Source organism: Manduca sexta, chromosome 28 (genome assembly GCF_014839805.1).
Source record: "Manduca sexta isolate Smith_Timp_Sample1 chromosome 28, JHU_Msex_v1.0, whole genome shotgun sequence".
Taxonomy (NCBI): Eukaryota; Metazoa; Arthropoda; class Insecta; order Lepidoptera; family Sphingidae; genus Manduca; species Manduca sexta.
The window spans coordinates 8,868,812-8,895,737 of NC_051142.1; the positions used below are offsets into that span (position 1 = coordinate 8,868,812).

Below are 26,926 nucleotides of genomic sequence, written 5' to 3' on the forward strand. Positions count from 1 at the left end.
AACAGTACACTGATTCCAATTATATCGCAAATAATATAGCTTGAGTCAACTAGCCTTTCAACTGTCATTATTGTGAGCGAAACTTCAGGGCTATTAATGGTATTTATATTATAGCCTTTTTAGTTTCAGACTTTTAATTTAACTCTAATCCGGCTTTAATTAAGAAAATAAATATATTTGTATATTGTATTAAATAAATATTGTAACATTCATTATTGAGTTTTTAAATGATAAAGCCTTTGTTTGTTCGCTCAAATTTACACCTTGAATTGGCTCGACCGGGATGATTCCATTGTGTTACAGAAAAGTAAGCTGATTGACAACCTTCTGTTGCTTGGCTCGACTTAATTTATTGCTATTTTTAAACAAGATCGATGGTAAATTAAAACTTGGAAAATTATGTACCTATTATATTCGTATATGTTGTTATATTCGTATTTAACAACACACCAGTAGGGGTCTGGGACAGTGTAAAGTGTGTGTAGAATTGTATTCTGTATGCCAGTTTTATTGTCGTTAACGCGTTGAGATGCGTTTGTGCTTATTTTATTGCTTTGAATGACGAGACGAGCTTGCCGTTAGTCTGATGATACAGTTATCATACAACCGCCCATAAATAGTAGAAACACCATCCAACACCTTGAAGTATGAAGTATTCTTTGGTATTCCACTGCGTTCGCCATTCTGAGCCATGAGATGTAAAGTCTTATTATGTCTAATAATTATACTGGCTACAATGTCACTGGAACACAACAGTGACTACTACTGTTGCTTGGCGACAGAAATAGACACTGCGGTGGTACCTGGGTAAGTATATGCTCTCACATATGAGATACCTACCAACAGTAGGCTTGTTATCAACTGTCATCAGTCTGGCATCGAAAATCAGGGCCTTGTACGGCCACTCTATGTTCGTCGATTTAAACTTGAAGATAGTTTGAGAGCATTAATCGGTGTGAAGTGCCTAACTTTAGTCTCCCAACTTAGACCGCACTGAAACCGAATAACATACGAAAAAAAATTCAATATCAAAACCGTCGACATTTCTTATTAAACAGTAATTTCACGTCAAAAGCATGATAATTGTTTTGTTGGACTTGTGTACATTCAATATCGACATGAACAAAAAGGTAATGCGGTGTCAGGCCGGGGCGGGGCGGTGTCACCAGCAGGCTGATGTTATCTGGAGCGGGGACGACGCCCTCGAAGGCGCACGCTCTACTGTTTTGATTTTTCTTTCTTATTTTTGATTTAACAAGTATATAATAAAATACTTAGTGTTCATCAACACATGCTCAGCATCAATACATATAAGCTTGTTGATTAAATTTTAGTTATAGTTTATTAAAATTGAATAGAGCATCAAAATAGCAGTTGAGTTACTTTGTGATAAATGTTTATCACGGTTAATAAATATCTGCATTTTAGAAGCAATGTGGAGGTATGTCAGGTATCACATGGAAACTTATTATTGACTCGGTATTAGTATTTCGGTATAGTAAATTTTATGTCAGTTCAATATTATGACAAAGGTATAATAATTAATGTTATCGAATTTATTACATCATTATCGCAGAGTTTTATTAAATGACATTACCTTTAGGTAGATTTATTTTCATACAATGTTGCATAATAAGCAACAGCTATGCTCTATATTTCTAAAACATGTGGCCTGTAGTACATAATTCTTATCTAGGGAATTATGTTATTCATAAGTTATATTTTTTTTGTATTTCTTTATTAGAAGTCTTTTAATAATTATAGACTTTTAAATAAATTAGTAGTGCTTACCTAAGCGCGAATTAGGAAACTATCAAAAGAAATTGTCTACAATGTTAATTCAATATATAAATACGAATTATCGATGCTCGATATAAGGATCGGTTACAGACGGCAACACAATGATTAATTTCAGCTATAAAACCGCACTTCTCGCAAGCATACATCACAAACAATTAAATGCTCTCATACAACTGTATGAAATGTAAGCGCGGCGACTGCGGTGAGGCGCATACTTCGTGCGCAGGCGCATTAACTCAGCCGGCCAATTACCCGGTACGTTCTACGTTGAGCCACGGATACCTTCGTTCTTTTACCAATGCAATATGTTAACATATTTTTTAATTTCCCCATCGGACAGCCAAAGAGGCAATCGCGATTGCATACGCAGGAGTGAGATTTATAATATGAAAACGCTCCTACCGCGCTTGCTCTATAAGATTCTATAAATCTTTAAAGTACTGAATCGGCCAATCCCTGTTGAGAAACGATAAATCATCCCTTCGGACAGTAAAGTAGAATCGAATATAGCCACCGTCCCGCTCGCTCTCGGCGCGTTCTGCGCTCCCGGGATCATTTATCATTCCCTTTCTCGCTCCTTCCCAATGATAAATTCAATTCTCTTTTCGAATATGATTGTTCCTCGTTTTGTTATTGTGGTGTTTTATTGTGGGCACCGTCACGGAGTTAGGTTTTTTGATCGGAATCCGATCGAAATGATCGCGAGAATTGGATTTCCATTTTAGATTTGGCATCGGCGGTGATCAATCTTTTGCAATCGTGTCAGTGATACAATATTATTTTGCATTTTATTTAATAAAAAATTACCACGTCCTATACTTTGGTCACGTTCGTATTTTGTGTATTAGGGATAATATAAATTATGTAAACATGATAATTAAATCGAAATATTTATATTTTTCGCTATTTACAGGGCTGTAGAAAAGACAACAATTTTTTCTTAAAATAACTTAAAGTACATCATGCTTTTACGTTCTCTCAGTCGTTCAAGTGGGCAGTTAATATAGAAGGTACATATTTATTTTATCTAAAATTTTGTCGCATCCGTGAAAAAATAGCATTATTTATAAGATAAATATGTATATAAATACAATCAGTAAGGAGTCGACAGTACAATTATAGCAATGACAATTAATAGTGCAAGTAATTTAATTTACAATATATCATACGGCGAATCCTTATTTCTACTATCACTGGGCATTTTCTTAAAAATATCTTTACAAAAAAGTGGCTTAATGCTAAAATTTACATGAATTTTACAACCTATAAATCGTATGGTTTATTAGACTTCGGTGCTTTGGCCATGCTGCTCATTATAATTTTATGTTAAGGAATTTGCTCTTAAAGAATGCCTATAATAACATTTATTTCGGTAACAGCGTAATCTGTTACACTAAATCGTTTAACAGGCAAACTTTATACACATAACTAAAAAAAAAAAATTTGGATTTCTTGCTGGTGCAATTAACCAGAACGTGTACATATTTAGGCGTAGGGAAATATTAAAGAACTTTAACAGTGCTATTTGTTTGTACGTATAGCTTACTTACAAAAAAGGCTGCAATAAATCACTGTCATCAATACAGTTGACAAAACTCTACGCCATTTAACCGCGTTCAATACATCACAAATGTTCGGACAATTCGTATTTATAATGTCTTTCAAAATACGACAATCTTCTATACACATATTGTTTACACAGCTACAGAATGAACAGAATTCTGTAATGCACACAATCAGCGGTAAGTTTTTTTAAAATTTAAAACAATAGGCTTGTTGGACAAGGGACCCTATTGTTGACAGTTAAATTGTCAAAACTTTCACAAATAACTCTTTACTTAACAGTAGGACCCAATATTAATAACTTTCGGACGGCTGTAATTTGGTTTGTGAGTTTACAGATATGGTCGGAATGACTATGGACTATAATTATTTATTAATAAGCGTAACACACTTCAGGAAATAATGACACGTTAGCGCGTAGCGAACTTTTCATTCCACGTCAGTTTTGCACGTCTTCCTTATGTTGAAAAGGCTGTGTGACAAGCAAGCTGTAAGTCGAAACTCTGACGACTCATAATATCGTCGAATGAAGAGTCCCCTAGGCGCGGTGCGGTCAATAGGCAGTGGCGGCCCCCGAGTGGTGCATCAAATGATGATGGTGGTAGGATTCTTGTGTAGGACACCACCACTCGGGTACGCCGTGCGGTACCGTCGGAGCCGGTTGTTGGAACTGCGTCCAATGTCCGCCGAAGCTTAACTTATTGTCCATCACTCCATTACCGCCAATATTTGTTAGATGTGGAGGTTGGTTATGGTGGGGCGCGGGTGGCGGCCGTTCGTACGGCTTCTGGTCGTGGGGGTTTAGATATTTGTCGTTGAGGCTTTCCAACTTGTCCGTTATGGAGGGGTGGTGGTGTGGGTGGTGCAAGGGCGGTGCGGGGGCAGGTGCTGGTGGTGGCGGCAGGGGCGCGGCGGGGCTGGCGGCGCCGGCGGTGACGCTGACGCTGCCGGCGGAGGAAGAGTCGTCGCCGTCGCTGTCGTACCGCGGCGAGGCGTCGCCCGCGGCGCCGTGCACCTTCATGTGCTTCCGGAGCGAGGAGGGATGCGTGTAGGACTTGTCGCAGCCGTGCACGCGGCAGTTGTACGGTTTGTCCGACGTGTGCACGTGCGAGTGTTTCTTCCTGTCCGAAGAGTTCGCGAACCGTCGGTCGCAGCCAGCGTACTCGCATTTGAAGGGTTTTTCGCCTACGAACAAAAGCGTTTCGTTAATTTTTCAAATAGATGAGGTTTAATACAGGATTAAATAAGTTTACCAAAAATTGAAGTAGGTGCTGCTAAAATATTTGTCTTTCATTGATAGTTTCAGACACTGACAGAAATGCTAGCGCCAGAACATTGATGAACCATAGAATTATTCTATTGACTATAAAGTCAATAGAATAATTCTATGCATATAATCAAAGCATACAAATATTTTAGGTATAAACCTAAAATATTTGTATGCTTTGATTATGTAGTTCACAAATAAGCCATTACTTTCAAGTAACAAATAGTTTAAATCATAAACTATGACTGATTTTTGGTCATTTTAGATAGGTATGTAACCCAACAATATCAGTCATCCTTGGGATATAAGTATGTACTTGGGATATAAGTATGTATCCGTTATATTAATCTTAGTCAGCTAACTTTCAATAGTTGTTTAGATGTATAAGCCTTAATTAAAGATAAATAACATAAATAAGACAAACTAGAATAATATAAAAATACGCATATATTTATAAAATCACGTTAAATAAAATAAACAATAAAACCAATTGCTATTAATAGCAGCATAAGGCGCGTTGCGGGCAAAATCTATAAATAAATCACAGTGAGTACGTAGGTAGCCCTTTAGCGTCCAGCTTCATATTATTTCAAATTTCCGAATAAAAAGACGCAGCTCGGTACGCCAATGTCCAATCACATCGTAAATAACGAGATTTGCTCGTTGTTTATAGTTTACGAGCATAAATAAATATTCACAACAATTGCACGGGATACTTAACACGGCCATAAATCATATTTATAAGACGACTTTGTCACATCGCCATAACTAAACTCGGCGGTATAATGAATATGGCAAATTGAACTCTATTACGACGACAAGTGAAGTATTTTATTATGTGCCTGTCGACGTGTTCGAATGTCGTCACAATAGGACCTCTATGATCGCTTTAACTTCTGATAACTTGGCGATTAAGGGGAACAATGCAGATAATCTCTTAAGAATTGTGTTATCACTGGCAAGGCATCTCTTTTAATTTGTCGAAGTTATGAAAATGTTAGATTTTTAGAAATTACAAACTACAAAGCTTGTCTATAAAAAAAATATTGATAACTTTATAAAAATAACATTTAAATTAGCGTAACCATATTTACTTCAACGTAGACCTGCTTAGAGTGGTTAAGCTGTAAGTAATATATCGTAGAACAAGCTTGAAATTAGAATAATAATTTTGGTATTAAAATGTTCAGAAAAACTGTGTTCATCGAATTCACTTATACTGTTCCCAGGGAATATATATTTTTTATGCTTTAATGACGTAAGAACAATCAAAAAGAATTTTATAGTAATAAATTAATTAATGCCTCGGTGGCGTAGTTGTATTGCATGTCTGGTACAATAGCGCTCTGAGGTCCTGGGTTCGAATCCCGGGTCGGGCAAAATGATATTTGGGTTTTTCTGCTCAGTATCAGCCCGGAGTCTGGAATTTTTGCTCGATATGGCGATAGGCTCGCCCCCTATCACATCATGGGACGGAACATATTTGGCGAAAAGTGGGTGCCCTAGTTGCGCCTCTGCATACCCCTTCGGGGATAAATGCGTGATGTTATGTATGTAAATTAATTAATGCGATTACATAGAATTGTCAATTACTTCAAATAAAAAATCTAATTATTCAAAACATAGTTATAATAACTAAATGTTGTATCCGTGCTGTGGAGTATTCGACAGATGAAAAATCATCTCCCCATTCTTATCAAAGTTTAATACACAAGCGCATCCCTTTTAAAGTGTAAAACGTATACGAACAATATTTATATTTATACGTGTTATCATCGCATTCAGGGTTTTTTTTTTGTAAAATGTATGAATCAGTCCTATAAATTAAAAAACTATAATAAAGAAATAATGCAAAACATTTTTTTTAACACGTTAATCCCGGGAGCTATTTAACAAAAAAAAATTCTCTAATACTTACTCCTGAGTGCTATACTGCTGTGCCAAGATAAAAAGCGGTATCTCAAAAAAAAAACAAAATCTTGATTTTTATCTCGTCAGATAGCTTAAATAAATACCCATCTAATGAACTTAACTTTGTTTAGAACTTGTTAAAAAAAACCCTTACAAAAGTGTCTCTATCTCAGTTTTACATACAAAACCATAAAACTGTATTTACAAAACTGCGATTATCTCGAAATAAGGTTTCCCTGACATGCCACTTTTGCGCTTAACACGGCAGTATAGGCTACTTGTAATCTCGGGAAAATATTTATCCCGGAAAAACTTTTTCACGATCTACTATTTCATACAGATTAGCGGTTTCTATTAAACAAACGTCACCAATTTTTATAATATATGTTAGAAATATCAACATACAACCAATATAACGATGTGATCAAACACACTACACATATATATCTTTCGGATACTCTATCAAAACAAATATCGACATCGGAAATATTCAATCTATATTTATATATTTTTTGCGAGCCGTTTTTGTACTGTCCGCTTCCTATCATTGAATTCTCGTGTTCGCCGAAACGTGTGACTCGCGGTAACAATCAATAAAATACATTGCGGCCCGAATACAGACACTGTGACGACCGCACAATAACACAGATTTCATTGTCATGTTTACAAATAAACCTCTTCGCATGTAATCCCAGCATTGTGTTTGAAACTCGAAGATCGTGTTGAGGAGGCACAGATGCTAATCTCAAGTGTCTGTTAACACAACCGTAATAGAGCTTTTTAGGCTTCCTTTACCGCAATGTTACAATATCCAAAATACTCAATGGATCACGCATTCGGCTTATTTTCAATGCCGACGCATCTTCATTGAGTATTAATACTTACGGGCTATTCATAGATGCACTCTACAATATGTAACAATAAAATCATTGATAATAGTGTTGTGCTGGTCGTCACTTACGCTCCAAGTGGCTGTAGGAAGCAGTTATTACAAAAGGTAATTATCTGGCTTTATAATGTTTAGGTTCTACAACGAAGCTGTAAAAATACTTTTGATGGATGTAGAAAAATATTTAAGTTATTTATCACCTAGAGTTTTTATGAATCGAAATAGATTTAAATTGGAAAGCTATTGTAATGGGAAAGTGGATTAATTTGTTTGGTAAAAAAAATATGTCACACAATCAGAACAATAGCGCCCCGATGCGATCAAATAATGAGTCAGATACAAGATAAAACAGCTTGAAACATGAGTCCCACTCTAATTAGTAATCGCGGATCACATCTCGGACAAAAAACATCGACGACAAATCCTATTTGGGTTTGACACGTTCTTACAAATGCTCCTGTTTTGCTTCCGACTAGAAGAGAGCAAAAAATATGATCAAATTAATGACATTCTACTTGACACCACCGAATACTAATTACTGAACAATAAATTTAACTGGGTCATAGGAAAAGCAAAACTGCATTTATCAAGTTATGAACGATCCGTAAGAAAACAATGCATATTCGAAAAAATACTGTGGGTATTTTAGATTTGAGATGACAGTTATCATATTACTAAATTATTTTGGCAACAAAAGGAAAATTTACCAGAAATGTACACATTGCTGGATATCCATAAAACATCTTTAAAGTTGCCGTAACACACAAATATTAAAACAACAAAGTCTATACGTACACAAAATGTTTAGTGTCAAAATAAAAACACAAGTTGGGAATGCGCATCGTGAATTCGTTGCATGCCACGTCGAGACACGGGCTAGGGTCAGATGCTTATCTTAAACGGCTGTATCACCCACGGGAGACACTTTTTTGTAACATTACATCGATATGAATCTTCATCTGCTTGTCCCGAAGGGATATCCCCATTTCGAGCGATTCAAATTATTTTGTACTTTAATATCACTTCATAGGTTCTAAAATTTACTTTTTTTGCAAAGTAAATATTGTAAATACTTACTTGACAATAGTCGATATATGGGACGAAATAAATTTGTGCAGCATATAGAGCTAAGACTATGACAATAAAGCGATTGGTATGTAATAATGCGTCAGTTTTCCTATACGTCATTATTTTCTTTATAAAGGTCATTTTATTTTGACTCTGTGATAGTTCATGGGTTGAATGAATCTATTATAATCCACAGGGTGATTGACTTTAAGTAAAACTACAATGAATAACGGAACGGAAATCCTCTTCAACTAGTTTCAAAAGTAATTATGGAAATGTTGATTAATTTAGCAGCAAATGTACAGAAATCAAGCAGTTGGCATACCGCCTGGCCAAATTTAAATCATCGTGTCGAGTTACAAATCGCTACTTAAGTGCGCTCCGCTGAGAAAACAAGCTTTTTAGAAATAGCACCAGTGTAACCCGATTCATTCGGCCTTTGCTTCTAAATTGTGGTAAATGGTTTTGTGTATGTTTTGAGAAAAAACAATGGCGTGAACTATATCAAGTTGCGGAAAACGGTATAATCTGTCCGATTCTAAAGCTGCGTCACATGTAACAAGTGGACATCTTGTCTACATTGTTGGTGTAGTGTGAGCAGAACATAACATACTTATCCTAATAATATATTGATGGCTACAAATATGGCCATAAAAATATGCTAATGAATAAAATGGAATAGACGGACAAAACAATTGAATAACTATGAACAAGTTTGCCTTCGCCTTAAATCATAAGTGTGACATTCGATATTCGCACACCTGCTTCCGATGGAACATTTTCATTAGAAAATTAAATCCAAATCTCAAGTGATTTCGTGCTGATACCACCGGTCTCACTTTACATAACACGTGATAAGAATGATGGCTTTATTACTTTAATTTATGACTGTTATTAAATAACGTTTAATTCTTTAATTAAACACATTATGACATTCTTGGATAGTTTCATGTATTTTAAATGAACATTGCTATTTTAAAATAGATATGGTGATTCATTTTACACAAAATATGGCTTTAGTTTAAAGTTCAGTCGTTATTTAATACAGATATTGTCTCAGTCTGCCATTAAAGGATTTCAAAGTTAATTTAATCTTCAATAGCGAGGCGGCTAATAAGCGGCCGATGACTGGCCATTTGCTTACAACGCAGCCATTCGGCCGGACATGACCACGCGCCATGTACTGCTTGACCTACAATAATAATCGCTACGTTTAATATCGGGGAATTGTTCTACACTTCATATATATTATTCCAGCTCACAATGTACTACGCACGAGAGAAGTTTAACACAGCGCGTATAATAAACATTGTATTATTGTCGCAAATGTGGCCGATTGTCCACGGCGCGTCGCCTATTCTCCGAACCGATTTTGTCTCGAGTATTTAAAACGAACTCATACAGCGTGCGTAATGATTTATGATCTTCCTTTTATCCGTAACGTATTTCGAATTAGAAAGATATATTAATATCTTCATTTTTTCCACTTCTCGGAGAATACAGGCCCTCGGCCGGGGATCACAAAAAGAATACGTGGGGTCGGGCGGGCACATTCGGCGCCCAACGACCGTGTGACAAGGTGCTTTATGCGGACGATTATGAGCAGACCGAATAATGTTCCGATACTCGATAAATATCTGCCAACTCATACAAAAGCATCCCAATAAAAATATAATAGTAAATGTAGCAACAACACAGGCCACAAACTGCACAGTCATATCTCGCTGATAAATATAAATTAAAATGAAAACGTACGACGCGGGAGGAAAAAGGACGGCAAGCGCTCCGTGAACGGAAACAAATTAAAACTGATATAACATTCAAATGCGCATGCACAGGTTAACCGATGGCTTGTGGAAAATCGAACATGCAGCATGGAGGTTTCGCCGAGTTGTCTTATGGGCCCTTTTTTGTCGCGGTGTTCATCGCGCCCGCGCCCGCTCCGCTCCGCACCCGCGCTCGCCACCGCGTCGTTCATCAGTGATTCACAAGTGGCTCCGTGGGACTCTCTTTCGTTGCTTATTACAATAATTCACTCACTGACACGTACACAGTGTTCTCATACTTTGCCAAAATTATGTTTGAAGATTCGCTTTTGTTAGTCAATCACAACAAATAGACAAAAAATGAGACTAATGATTCTTTCTCGCCGTGTTTATATGAACAACATTTTCTTGTATACTCGTATAAGGGTAAATTCGAAAACCCGGGTTGTTTTACTGCTGAAACTGAAAACGTCGTCTATCTTTTTTTGATAACTATCTTTGTAAGAACGAATGAGGGAGATATTTTAGCGTTGTCAAATAGTTTTGCTGATAGAGTGTACCGTCTTCTATTCCTTTGTCGTCTAGACAAAACGTACTGTTTCATATGAGTGTCTTTTACGCATTGTACAATAGTTTAGATAAAGTCAACTAAGAATGTTTTCGATGGATATCATGTTGGCAACAAAATCAATGCGCACAGGGCTGAATGCAAATGATAATATTACTCTGAATGGGATTGTCGGCTTATGGTAACATAGTTATATCAATATAAACGTCATACAATAAACACGAGTTTCTTATTTCATACTAAATACATATGAAAAAAAAATTACACGGCTGCAGTTACTTAGATGTATCAAAATTTCTTAAACAATAATGTATATTGCATTTCTAATGGGTCTTAAGAGCATAACGAACTTTTGAGGGCAACCCCATCTGTGAGGCTGCGAAGCAATGGCGGAAAACATCAAAGCCTATATGAGCTTAGCTATACTCTCTGACTCTGAAATTGAAGTCAGAGAAGAATGGACATACAAAATTCATCCATCAAGCCATTGCGAAGACGCGATTGACTACGGCGCAAACCTCACGAAATTTGAATCTTAGTTTATGTAGATTTTGGTAGATTAAAATTGTAAGGCACTGAGAACTGAAAAGAAAATAAAAATCCCACCTAACCAAGCAGGCCACGCTCGTCAATCCTTGCGTCAGGCGTTTTGACAGCTCTAACCGGCATCATCGCCCATCTCAACAAAAAACGCAACAGAAATAATATCGTGCCGTATTTTTGATTTCTGAAAATTATACATATCTACGAGTGTAGTCTGTACCGTAGAGGGGAACTCGTAAACCAAAACAAATGAGACCGTCACGACTTTTTGTTTCAGTTGTTAAGGATTTTGTAAGCATCGTTCGAGTTTTTAAAACTAGACGTTTTGAATGAAAAAAATTAAGACACAAATTTATTATGGACAATCAAATAACAATGCGAATAATGCAAAATCTCTAATAAAAAATAATGATATATAGATTTTGTAAAATAAAAAGCATACATTAGATCGAATTCCTGTAGATCAAAATTAGTTTTTGGAGTATATTATTTTCATTATTGATTTAATTACACTATTTATATCTACTAATTTTGGAATAGATAGTGACAAATTCTCTACAATTAAATACTTATTACCTAATCATTAATTACATCAATTGTCCTCAAAGGGGATTAATAACAACAGGTAAATGGACTACTCAAAGTCCAGTTACCAGAATTACTGTATGAATTGTTAACGTATCCATTCCGGGTAGTTCTGTATATGTCGTGCAGCGTGGGATGAGACGGAACATCGCAACCATTAGCAAAAGTATGGATATGACCATTTTTAATTGGATTTTTTAAATTAGTTCTTGAATATTTAATATTGGAACAGTGAGGATGATTAAGAGAGCGGCAACCCTTTATTCTCAGTTATTACTCTGATAAGTAATGTATGGCCGGTTTGAAGTTAGTCACAGTTAACAACACCCGCTCTCTGTATCTATCGTCACACACTAGTCCCCATTAACAATAGCCTTGTCGTCATTTGTGACAAACTTCAAGTCAGCCGTGACTGAGCGATCTTGTAAGATTTAGTGAAAGATGCTTTTAGAATTATGTAGTTTAAAATTATTTGAAGTTGAATATAATTGTATGATATGCTAGCGAATAGGAACTACATGGTCAGAAAAATGATGAACGTGGCAATAAATAAAAAATTACGTTACCATAAATCAATTAATTGTGCTTACAACAATACGTAAAATAGTATTCCTATAGTCCTTAATAACTTGTATTTGGCTAAAGTATAGTAACTGCCGGCACTTCTAGCCAGCGAATATTAATATGTTAACAAGTCATAAATAATTTTCAGGGTTATTGAGCCTAACTCGTGCAATAAATTGTCCAGTGTTTGGTCGGCGCGGCGTGGCGGTGAGTCGGTGAGTTGAAGCCACGGCCGCGTCCACTCAACACCCACGCGGTATCGTGTTGCAGCCCCCGGGCACATTTTTGGGACAAACCAATATTTCTAACGAATATTAATAGCCCTTTTTTGTTTTCATTTTAACATATTTAATTTTTGTTTTGAGACGCGCCCACATTCTGCGCGTGCCGGACGCTCTTTCTGGGATTTTATTGATACCAGACTTAGTCATAGTTCAGCTAGTTTCTTCGTACATTTACAAGGAGTATATCTAGTGTCGCGTTGCTCGTATATAATTGTCAAAGCTTTGCGTGTATCACCTTCGATGGCCATTTTTAGCATTTGAATTAATAGTTTGTATTACATTAGCATTATAAAACGTCGTGGATATCTACCGTGTAGGTTGGACGGAGGCTACAAAAACTACTTTACATCAAACGATGTTAACATTCTGTTTCTAAAGCTTGCTATCGAAGCTTTTTGAGAGGCGTCAAATGCGGATTCCTTAATCGAATACGTTGAATTTGACACAATGGTTTGTTTCGTGTTTTTTTGAAAAATAGACAATTCAGTTTTATTTTTCAGTGTTTTCTGATCGAAAACATTTGTTTTTAAAGTAATGATTAAAAGTCTTAGCTACTGAGATCATGTTCAAAAATTGATTGTAATGGTTTAAAGAGTTTTCCTATGTGTCAAATTTAGTGAACTAATTTAACTTAGTTCTGCCTATTCAATTCATATTAGTTGTCTTTCACAAACATTCCTTTTATAATTTCAGTCACATATCCAAGAAAAATCCATCCACAAGAAAAAAGTTCAGAATAAAAATGTGTATAATACTGTGGTTCTTATGCCGTAGAATTTGTCTTTGCCGCGAGCGTTGCGATTGCCACTGGCAAACTCAAAAACAACGTACGAAATAGGTTATAGCTCCATACAACTATAGCCTTAAGTATAGTTGTATGGAGCGTTGTCGGCAATATCACAAACACCCATACATATTGATACCGACAAGGTGTCGGCGAAAAAACGCATGAATGATGCAGTGAGACCCACCAACGTCGCCCTACAAGACGAAGGAATTTCGCACACTTAACCCGCTCAAAGCACAAAATGTTTTTCATCCAGCATTGAAAACGGCTGATAGCTCATTTAATTTAATGAGGTACATAGTTTATCGTCACAAAAAATATAGAACATGCCAAAATTCACATAACACTTGTGCTCTTTAACAATGTTAAGCTGCTTGTTATTTGTTGCATCCAGAAATGAAAACGCACTAGGTATTGCTAAGCTAACTATATCATATCTCTATCGACAAAAGTAGTGATTTTAAATGAAAACCTTTTTGTAAAATAAATAGTAGGCATATTTTATAGATATAGATTATCAAGAAGAGCCTTGTGTACTATCATTAATGTCAAGGCAAGGGAAGACATTTATTTGTAAAAGCATTCCGGAAACTCCCAACATATTTTCATATCGAGCTGGCTTCTTTGTTTACTAAGTATATTTTTCATTTATTTTATTTTCAATATAAATTGTCTTTGTTTATATAAGCTAATCTAATTAAGTAATAATTAAATATTTTCATGTACCTTGACTTATCATAAGTGCAACCATGTTCGCCTACGTGATGAATAAAGCATTTTATTTTATTTTTATTTTATTTATTTTATTTCAAATTATTATAATGTACCTACAAATTTTTATAATGGTAGATTTAATTAACTAAAATATTTTATTATCAAAATTAAAGGAATGCGGCTGTGATAAATGAATACTTAAGAATTTACTATACTCACAATATAGACACATACCCCTGACCTTACACTAGGATATAAGTGTTGCGTCGTGGGTCTCCCGAACTATGACTTTCGGTCTCACAACATTCAGGACCATTACAAATATTTGCGCATGTCACAAATGTTTGCCTTGATGCGGGAATTGAAACTGTATACTCAAGTCATTGCGGTAGTGTTAGATGAACGTAGTAAATTAAATATTTATTGATCAAAATTCAATCAGCACGAATTAAGTAAATGAAGATTTTTGATGCGGATAATATTGTTATTTTTATTCAAAATAGTTTCTTTTCAACATTAATGTTGCTGATCTTAAAAAACAATTCTTTACAAAAATCTTCTAGACGATAAACAAGATGCAAGAGATTTTGCAAGATGCCAATTAAAATTTGTCTCAAATAAGATTTAATTTTTACTTGAATATAAGTTGTAGCAATTATTGTGCCGCTGTATTCTAACTAATACTTCCGTTTTTAATTTCTTATATGTATATTATTCTTATACTGAAAATAATTTACTTAGATGGATGTTATTGAACAGTGTAGACAGTAAATAAATATCCAAAAAATAGAATATTCAGTATAGCATGCCTATCGATGTTAAGTTCAAAACCAATTCTACAAGTGAGTGAATGACTTGAGTTTTATTTCATACAGGATCGCATTTGTACACCTTGCAGAAGACAACAACTGTCATTATAAAATACAAGCGCGGATAGTAAATTGTCAGAAGAAACGATGGTAATAAGATAGCAAGGGCGAGGCGCTCGGCGTAGGCCGCGCCGGCTCCGCTACACCGACTACATCCCGCGGTTACAGACTATTGTTACATTGCAACCGCGCACAATTTATGTCGCCTCACCACAACACACACCATTCCACTCAATACAAACAAAATCAAATCCTAAAATTCAACTACAGTTTTTGTACATAACTGTCAGGTAAAATATTGCATCAACTCACGCGGTTAATATTTTCATAAATGAATTCCGTACCTACATGATTTCGAAACAAAACTTACAGATTATAATCTTAACAGTCGCATGACACGCCAACTACAACACCAACAGGAACGAAAATATAAAAGTTAAGTAACCAAATAAATTAGGCGTGTCGAATGAATATTAGTAATCGGCGCGATGTGTTCTCGTTTAACCGCTCCATTGAGTGGAGCCAGGTGACTGGTGCCTGGCGAGCCCGCTTGCTCTATTTGATTGATCGTCCGCCCGCGATGCTTATCTTAGAACAAAACATCTCTTGATTGAATTTGTGATTTTCTTTATAAATAATTTACTTTGAATGATTATCCTGTGTCGAGAAAAAGGCAAGAATATATAAAGAGGATGTTTTGCTATTAGCTAAACACCATCTGATTAATTATTTATGAAGTAGGTATCTATTTAATACGGCCCGATGCGGGTGGTATAAGGTTAAACGCGAATAATTTAACGTTGGGATAAAAAGCAGCGTTTACCTTAAACAGATACATGTATAAATTATTTCAGAAGGGCTCGTTACGTAACATAACACAAATGGCGAACTGTAATTAGACATAATGTAGTTCATGAATCAGTGCAATGTTTTTATTGGTGCGTTTCGGTAATTCACTAATTGCTGACCGCATTAGTGATGCCAGATCCGTATCGCACTCAATGGCATTCGATGCTGGGCGATGCGAGATGCCGCTGGCTCGGTGTCTAGATGCCGTTGCGTTTTGTATCTTGAATGGTGGCAAGTGAGTTTTTACACGCGCTCCATTGCCCTGTTCTCACTTTGCTGTTTAACGAATTTCTCAAAAACAAAAAGCAAATTCATGTTTGTTTCCACAAAAATGTCCAGGCTTCTCGGGAACGTGTCTTTGGTGTTTCGAAACAGCATTTTTAAAGTGTTCAAATGCACGTTTGGTCGGCCATTTATATACAGTTGTTCGCTTTGTCATTTAAAGCCGTCAACAAAGTAGCATATGTGCAATATGCATATTGTACCCTCGTGGTGTTGAATCATGATCCAAAGAGGGTTGAAGTGACAAAGAAGACAAAAAATAAAGCGCTTAGCGTGTCCATTGTCTCTGGTAGCGATAACGTCTATAGGTGAATATTGTTGGGGTAGCAAGTGACTGTACGCGTATTTATAGAATATCTGTATGTGTATGGGACGTGTAAGAATATCTGTAGGTGGCGCATGTGTGCGTGCGGAGGGTTGTAATGTTGCTACCGACGGGTGATGGGTCGGCCACGCCCAACAAATAATCGTTTGTTTTTACATGGGAATTGAGATTTATAATAATGATATATTACAATTTAACTATTAATTTCTAGACGTAAATAAGTATTTTAATGCGAGTGACGCAAATTGACATATAGATACCGTTAGGAATTAAAGTTGTTAAAACAAAGAGGTTTATGATAACTGATATGATTGTCCAAAAGAAATAAAAACTATTTGAAACAACTTTGTTATTTTCACCTTCATTTATTCTACGATACAGCATGAGCTTATGTCTGTTTCCTTATATTTTGTCATATAAAAACTATAAAATATCATTTTTATAGCTAGATTTGTTGTAAAATTGACAAAGAATCAAGGGACGCCATGGCTATCACCAAAGTTTTAGAAATGCTGACAAAATCCCCCATTTAATGCTCCACACGCACACATACAAAGTTTTTATTGTGTTGGCAATATTTTTTATACAATTTATCAATCCGGGCAGATGGTCGCATCGACCGTATATAAACACCTTTTTAAACGCACCCGACTATTATAGGGTTACAACATTATCATATTCACAATAAAATGGCCGAATCAAATGAGAACCAGGCTTATTAATCTGAAATTATGTCTATTCATTTCAGACTTTTGTTTGTTTGAAATTAACCGTTAATATGGTCAGTTTGTGGTTTAAATAAAAAAAACTCAAAAAAATGCTAAATTTTCAAGTAAAATGCTTTGAAATCGGCACAATGATTTTAATATAACAAATACCTGTTTTCGGTTTAGTTAATAAAAACCTAACATTTGTAAGCAATATTTCATTTATAAGATGACCAAAGCACTGTTAGTGGAATAAGTAATCTCTCCATTGGCATAGCACGTTGTGTATAGACATAACGTGTTATGCATGCATATATAGAATACTACAAATTTGTAGAATCATCCTACTTAAAGATTCTACAACGTATAGTTTAACCAGTTTATGTTGCTTACTAGCTTTTGCGCGTGTTTCCGCATGTATGTAAAAGTTTTTCCAGGATAAAATGAATCCTATATTTTAAGTTATACCACTAGTAACGCATAGGTGAAAACTGAATTCAATTCCATGCAGTACTTTTTAAATTATGCGTGTACAAACATACAGACACACAAAAATTTAAAAAACCTGATTTGAGGTCTGTTGCTTTAATTAAGACCCTCCCAAATATTTATTCTTCAAAATCTATTATGTACATACACCGGCCTGTTACAATTTTATTATATTATATTTTGGGTTTGTATTAAATAATTAACGAAAAAAAATATTGTATAAATACTGTACTAGTTAGAATAATATTTATTATCTATATATTTGGATCTACATTGAAGGTTATATTTGTATTAGTTACATAATATTTATTAAAAACCAGTCTATTTGACTATTTCATTCAGAATATTCCATTTAATTTTTGTTTTTGACCATAAATATGAAATTATTGACGATTTTAACTGTAACTCGATTGGCTTTTGTAATTGAATTATTGCTATGGAGGTATAAACATTGACTAAATGAAAACTAAAATTATATTAAAAGTAAATGAATTACGTTATAAATTGAATCAGTTGAGTTTAGAGTTTTGGTTTATTAAAATGAAACTTTTATCATGGAACGTAGGAGAATTAGTTGCGTCTTTGCCATATCTATGTAATAACATAGGTATATATGGTTCAATAAACATTTTCAATGTCTATTGTTGATTTCTTCAGTAAATGTTTAAGATTTATAATAAAATATTTCAATTTAGCAAGGAAATATTAAAAATACGACGAGAAGCAAAAAAGTCACCTTTTTATTCTGAAATATAAAAACGCGCTATTAACCGTCGACGTCTCTTTTTGAATGTAATTGAATCTCGATAAAAATATATTAATTTAGTTTCATTTTAAAGCGTTTACTTTGAAATTGACTTTTAGTATAAGTAAATAGTGCTAAACAATGATCTTTCATAAATAATGACAGAAATGTTATAAGGATTGGACTTGATAGTTATAATAGCTCTATATTATTTTCTCTACTCTAAATTTAACTAACGGCTATTCCTATTTGAAAGTATTTCCTTAGGAAAGAAGTTGAAAAATATGTTCTTTATGTAAGTCGGGAATCGCGCACCTTCCTTTCTTTAAGAAAAGCATATACTTAACAAGCAAATACGATACGCTGTGTTTAAATACTGGGCATGATAGGAATTTGCGTTCGTCTACCAATCTTCTCCTGAAGTGTCCTTCGCACAGTTCTGATTTTGTTCACTCTTCCTTCGCTATCCAATCTATCCTTCTTTGGAACGCACTCCCGCTCGAAATCAGGTCGTCCTCAACACGGCTGGCTTTTAAAATGAGAGTTCGTCGATTGTTGCTGGCAGAAGTAGCAGATTCCTCTAATTGACTTATTAGTGTATTTATATATTTATTTATTTTTATATATGTATATATATATGTATTTTTTTATATATATCTATATATTTATATATGCGAGTATGTTTTAATTACATTTGTTTACTATTTCTCTTCTTATTTGTTTTTCACTTCTTTTATTATACACCTACCTCCGTCCTCTCTACACCACCCCAAGGTTGACTGGGAGAGAATGCCCATGGCATTAAGTCCGCCTGTATACCATGTGTACAAAGTGTTAATAAATAAATAAATAAATACTATTTTAGAGATTCAGTATGTTCACTTGACGATTATAACAACGCGTTTAATAAAATAGTGAGAGCTGCACTCGACGGGTGCGTACAATGGCGACCGCAGGGGCCGCCGGGAAGGGTACTTCATTGTTTGCAAAATATTTTGAAAGCGTTTTATACGGCATATTAGAGCTCTGCGTTTGATGGTCGGGGGTCGTCTTCACATCATATCATCATTAGCGTATTGTGTGAGTCTAGTGGATGTCGTCACCCTATGGTTTGTGTTTTCTGTTTATTGATTTCAGCAACTGTTAGTCTTGTGAATCGGTCTAAAAAAAATTTAAGGGAGGAGGTACACGAGCATCTATGTCATATAATGGTAAGTGATCTCCATCGTCTTTAAACATACATGTAATATTAGATTCATCTTCAATTCGTTGGAGTTGGCTTCCAAGATGTTTCAATTCAATTTAGTATTAATCACAGGAATTAACACTTGTTAACAAACAGTTATTAAAAGTAAAAGGGTATGCTTTTCTTCAAGAAAAGCAAAAAATAATTGATAGCATGCAGCTGCTCTGGTTAAATTGATGGGATTAAAATAACTTATGGAAAAATTAAGTCATGTAAAGTAACATGAACAATGCATTCTTAGGTCATATGATTAATACTTTATGTCTTCAATTGTCTTATAGGTCATGTGATGACTTATTGAGGCTGTAAAATCGCTGAGGCTCTGGATTAGTTTTAAGATTGTTTTTAAAAAAAACATGGGTTTATCAAAACAAAACATGTACATTTATTGTAATTTCAAATCAGTATGACAGAATAAATAAATAACAACATAAATGCTTACGAAACATTCTTTTTAATTACCAATAAATATGAATAACCAATGTTACCATGTTATTATTATTTTTTTTAACTTGCCACATACTATTTATGCTTTGTTAAATAATTTTATGATGTAAATATTTGGATTGCCAGGTGGTTTTACCGTTATAGGTCATTATAATGTATCGTATATATGTAGAGAAAGCAAATATCCGACTAAATGATAAATGGTGTGTATTTGGACATCCAATTAACTTTCATCAAAATTATCGGGACTCTGAGCTTTTAAATTGTAAAATTCCCATTAAAAATATATTTACATGGATTTATTTTCATAAATTTGTTTACAGAGATGTGTATTTGCCACAGCTTGGTACGTTATAAAAAGTTGATTAAGAAATTAATGTATAACTTAAAAATCGTCAGGCAGACACAAAACAATATTAAAGGAAAGAAGTTCTTAAACCAACATGAAAGTGTTGTAGTTGGAATTAGCAATTATATCATTTTAATGATACATAAACAGCTCTCAGACTTAATAAAAAAAATCGGATCAGGCTGATAAGCAACCAATATTCAACATATTTGGGGCTTTAAACAGATTTTAAAGAAACTTGTGCAATTCCCGAAGTTTAAAGATAATAAAATCAGAAAAGGAGCAATCTGCATCCTGTTTATAACTTTTTAAATTTTATTAGATTTATAGCGATGCATATTACATTTATGTACAGTCAGGCTCTATATTATCAAATTAAATTTGAAACTAAAATTAATATTGAGTTTAATTAAAATTTTATTTGAATAAAATTACCTCTTTATTATTTCAGTGAAGAAAAAAAAGTTGGTAAGCACATAGGATTGAAAGCTTTAAATTTGTTCAGATATTTTACATATTAACTATTCATATGACTTACGGAATATATGAATATACGTATATATGGAATAATATACGTAGTACTACGTATATTATTCCATTTTGTAGTTTACTATAGACTACTATTTTTATGAGTAAAACGCATTTGCAATAATTTTAGGTTGGTAGACACATACCTAATATGTTCTCTACACCCTACGTTTCTTTTTTTAAAAAGCTTGAAAAGGATATCTCGTTTGTCCGTTTGACAGTTCGTTTAATAATCACATTCTAGTGTGAAATGTATTATAGCAAATAAAAAATACGCTACCGGTCCACAAAGTATCATTTTACTCGCGATATAAAAATATTATATTGTGGTACTCGAGTGACGCTGCGCCGGGTCGGTCGGCGCGCGGGCCGAGCGAGTCGCGCTTGCCGACGAGTTGTCGTGTCACGTGGCCGAGATGCCATCGCGTTATATCACTATTTTATTGGTCACCATTCACATAAAAAAGAGGAAATCATTATAAAATATAAACGAGCATTCTCTAGTAACATGTACTGAATGTTTTTCAAATATTTATCGAATAGATTATTGTTGATGTTGATAAGTTAAAACGATGCAATAAGACGTGATTATACTAACCGTTAAGATCATAAAAAAATCATTAGTTACGTAAGATGATGTTCCTCTAACTTTATAATAACTAATTAAGTTCATAATTATTTAATAACCAATAGCCGGCACCCGGACAATGACTCCAGAGAACCTCGTAACTTAATTTATAGCCACCCATAAAACAATTCTTCAAACTTGCCCACAAAAGGTCTGCCTCTATTCAAGGCCCGTATGAGATAATAGCGAACAGGGGCAGAGGACAAAAGTCTCAACGCAACACTAAACAGTCACGATCACAAAAAAATAATAAAACCATCTGGCTGAACGTCGCCGAACCATACAAATTCCTGGACACCCTTAAAAATCAATATTTAAAGTTAAGTACCGATACTTTTCCAATAACAGTCTAGTGTGCGACAGAGACGACCGGCCAGACCGAGCTGGACATTTTAATTTACGATCTATTTTTTTATTCAACATACGCAGTTCAGATGAATCTCTCGTCTTTTGTTGTGAATTGAAAAATGGTGTCCTGAGTTAAAGTTTTTGTTCATATCTACTGAGAAATGGACATCACAAGTCGACATTGGATATTTATAAACGCCCGTTAGTTCCGTTGTTTAGGCTCACTGCTCGGGGTGGTTATTGTGTTGTTTGATAACAGTTCGATGTGTGATGTCATTGTGCCGTGTTGTCGAGACACACGTCCGACTAGTGGGCGGCCGCAGTAGCCGCAGGGGATACATATTATGAAATAATGACAATCTGAATGCTTCGCCAAATCAACGATATAGCTATTACTTCGCTATAGTTTAGACTTTTAGACATACTTATGTCTTATGATACTATCGGTTGTAGACGATGGTAATTAAATTTAATTTTATTTTCTCGTTAGTTTTAAAATTTTAACAGGTAAGGAAGCAATACACCTAAACAGCATTCACTGTTTTAAGTTAAATTGTATAAGCTAGAACTTACCGGTGTGGGTTCGCTTGTGAATCTTGAGGTTTTCAGATCTCGCAAACACCTTGCCGCAGCCGGGAAAGGGGCAGGGGAAAGGCTTCTCTCCCGTATGGACTCGTATGTGGTTCACTAGCTTGTACTTCGCCTTGAAGGGTCTACCGTTTCGCGAGCATCCCTGCCAGAAGCAAGCGTGCGTCGTGCATTCCGGCCCACCGACGTGTTCCACGGTTAGATGTGTTACGATTTCGTGCATGCTCGAGAATAATTTGTTGCACAATTTTCGAGGTGGCGGCTGCTCCGGGTCGAGCCACTGGCAGCGCATATCGCGGCGCGGAGGCGCGCGCACATATCGCAGGAAGGCGTGCGGCGCGTGCGCGTGCGCGTGCGGCACCAGTGGCGGTGCACCACTCTGGTAGTGTACATCACCGCGCCACTCCCAGCTCTGCTCGAGCGGTTGCTGAGGGAACAGCTCGCCGCAGCCGCTGTAGTCACGAAGGTATCCCGGTTGGTATGAGTGTAGCGGGTACGGCTGGTAGTGCGGCGGGTGATGCGGCGGCGCGTGCGGCGCCGCGGCACGATGCTGCGCGCCGACGCCGCACGCTGGCTGCGGCGACATCTTCAGCCCGTAGGAGGCGAGGTGCGCGTGGTTGGTTTCAAGAAAGGCGTTCATGGCGGGGGTGGCCGACGCCGGCGCATAGCCCCATTCGCCCGCCACCATCCACGCGGCGGGAGCGTCCCGCAAGTGACTTAGTTTTAGATAGCGTCGTTACCGACGCTCCTCTTATAGAATTCAGAATTTTCAAGCTCTTGCGCTTTTCCAATAGCTAATAGGACGACATCACTTCTTCTTGAATTTGATAGTTTGAAGGCCTGTTAAAGATAAAATTGCGAATTAACTGATGCCAGAGACTACATCTTGTGCTCCACAGAAACTAGCAATGTCAAAGATATTGTCAAATATTTTAAGAAACTTTAACTGAAAGTAGCCCTCGAACACATTTAAAACCATTTTTCAAATAATACCATACATTTTTGAGGCTATAACCCGGCACGAAAATTTATTTACAAAAAAAGTAGAGGCAGGTACTTTTGGACATTAAATTAAACTGTGGGTAAATTTATAGGACACTTTTATATGCCTGAGACAAAAATTTCGATTGTAGTCGTGTATATTTAATTTTAGTTTATTTGTTAGGCTGACTCCAATCTCTTTTACGGCCCAAGTTTAGCGTTGATAATTTATTAAAATAGGTTTATGAATGATATAACCTGTTTTACAGCGAGCGACGCGCAACGACAACCGCTTTATTACCAACCTTATACAGATCTATAACAATTAAATATTGATAAGCTAAAGCCTTCGAGAATAAGTTAATAAAAACTGCCATTGCAAATAGTTTTTTATTCGCCATTTTAAATCGTTGAACATTTTGAATTCCTGTGTTTATTGCAACTATTTCTTTACAGTTCCATTTTTATGACCATGAAGATGAAGGGAACAGCTATGTATTACCCACAGATGGGACTGCACAATGTGCAAACCCACATCACACCTAGTTATAAATCTTCCCAAACTGTCAATCAAGGAAACTATATTTTTTGTGGGCGTCTCCATAATCGCATTATTTGAAAATAATGTTGTTTGTGCATTGTTTATAACACTTGAGTGTTCGGCTCTACCTGAGGCGGTTAAACAATGTCGTTCTTTTTAGATTTCCATCTAATCTGTATATTATCTGCGCGCCTCCCCGCTGCGTGCTCGCATCACCACAAAGCAACGGGTTGACAGATTTCAACAGACATCATCGGCCAATAGGATTACAAAACAAACCAACATTGAAACTTTGTAGCGTTTTATGCCTTAATTCATCAGAGTGACTCGTCTATAAGCCGCACAGCTGCTTAAGATTTTACGGTTTAAGTTAATCACATTTGTTGATGCGATTTGTAATTAAGACGATTTTTACTCCTCACTGGATAATGTAAAGTTAATGTCAATCAACGTTTGAAAGACAAAATGAAGTTACGATGCAAGAAATGTGGACAAATGTTTTAAAAATATTATGCATTTAAATAAGTTGATTAAATGAAATGGTTAACCTTGAAATGTTTTAAACGGGATTTGTTGTACGAAGTTGTTTTTAATAATAGCCGCTATAATAATAATTTATGATTAAAATAATATTTAATTAAATTTATGATTAAAATAATTGTCATTGCTTGTATGCAAATAATATTAGAGAATTTTACTATCTGCCAGATGTAATCATTGATGTATAATGAAAAAACGTATATTATTTAAAAATAAGAGCAATTAGTATATTGTAATTTTCAACCATCCAAATCCAGTATAAGAATAATTGGACAGTATGTTTTTTTTGGGAATTTACTTACTAATTTACGAATATAAAATTATATTATGTGTAATTTGGTATTCATTAAATAATTCAGTGATTGTAATAATAAATGATATGTGCTTTATATGTACATTTTATACACTTGGTGGTTACAAGATCATTTTTTTTTGTAAAATTAAGGGATATTCAATTTATATGTGTTACTAAGATAACCCAAAATTTTCAATTAAGTTAAGTATATAAATTGTATTTGCCCATTAGGAATATGTTGTTTTTATTTTTTTATATTCAAAATCAAATCTCAGAATTATTTTACGAAAACAATCATGTGTCTATAATAATCATATTAGGTGCCATATTTTACTTGACTAAGGAACTCTATAAAATGCCGTCGGGCTCTGATATTCTCAAAGAGTGGATTGAATGTAGTTTTATTTATCATCGCTTAATAAAATAAATATCAATTGTGTATACTTGGAGCCTTATTTGTACATTCCATAGAACTTTACAATAATGAAATTCTATTATAATAAATAATTTCGTCCGTATTATCTGTCTATTAATTGAAGTGTTATCAAATAATATTAACACGAAATGCTCTATCCGTATCATATAACATCTTTAATGGTTAATTAAAGTAGCACACATTTATGAATGTTTGTTTTGAATAAAAACCGCGTATTTTTATAATCGTTTTCTCCTTCAAATTAATTTATATATTTATATATGAATTGTTACAGTATAACAAGATTCGAAAAATGTCAAGACTTACGATGTTTTAATATTATGATGATTTTTTTTTCTCTAGGCCATAATAGCTTTTGATTTTAGTCTAACATAACAAATTCATATAAAACAATAGTTTTATCTTACGCTTATACTAGGTTGAAAAATAAACTATTGTTAGGCACAACCTTAGCAAGAGATTGGTGAAAAAAGTAATTGTTTGTTATTTTTAAATAATTCGTGAAAGAATTAAGGAGATGTTTGAACATAAATATTATTTTATGAGGGAAAACTTTATAAGGAATATTACAGAAAAACTATAAATATTAAATGCGCGACATGCACTATTTTATGTACATAAAATGTATTACAGAATTCAATTATTCGCTTTTTGTCTCTTGTTTTATTTATCAGTTTGGTTAAATTAAAATCACAATTAAATCATAATCGTAAGACCAAAACAACGATATTGAATCGTATTTTGACGCGGCTAGAGTAACATTATCTAGATAATAATCATTACAATAAGTTGTATTTGTATTATAAAAAAAACTTTAAGTATTATAGTCTTAAGCTCTTTTGTGGCATGTACTAGCTATTATATTTTACAAATATCATTAGAATTTGGAATGGTGGTATGGTGCTGGTGTTAAACAGAACACCAAACCATTAAAATAGAGATTATTCAAGGTATAAGTATGCAAATATAGAATTTTGTATCTTACTTGATAGGTAATGAGAGTAAATCCAGTGTTAGATGCGCCGGTATACTAGACGTAACACTACGTAGCACAGGAAAATTTCAATACACTTCACTCAACAATAAATTTTTGTAAAAAATAAATTTCAGTATCCTCATGTAACTACAGATATCACAGATATTGGCGCTTCGTTATAACAATCCGATGGCGACGTCACGGCGACGTTGCGTACCACGGGCGCATGTCGCCGGCAACATAGGTTTTTTGGACAGAATGTCACGCGTATATTTTTTCTCGTATCGTTGAAAAGGTTCGCGACGTGTGTCCACTGACTCCGCTGAGACTCTCAGCATGACTGCGGGCTCCCCGTCGCCGCCCCTCGTCGCAGCCGACATACTACTTCTTGGAAAATGTTTCGCCGGCCCGGGCCCGCACCCTCCCGGCCGTAGGGCGGGACGCCGAC

At 35.2% G+C, this 26,926-nt stretch overlaps 1 protein-coding gene across 1 annotated transcript; it reads right to left on the reverse strand.

Moving 5' to 3' along the window:
* Positions 1–2,677: 2,677 nt before the first annotated feature.
* LOC115449205 (zinc finger protein ZIC 4) lies at positions 2,678–26,839 on the reverse strand. The gene is made up of 3 exons (XM_030176937.2): positions 26,488–26,839; positions 22,695–23,549; positions 2,678–4,548 (listed from the first exon to the last, which is right to left on the reverse strand). The coding sequence occupies exons 2-3, from the start codon at positions 23,395–23,397 to the stop codon at positions 3,917–3,919; spliced, it is 1,335 nt and encodes a 444-aa protein (XP_030032797.1). The 5' UTR covers positions 23,398–23,549; positions 26,488–26,839; the 3' UTR covers positions 2,678–3,916.
* Positions 26,840–26,926: the final 87 nt, after the last annotated feature.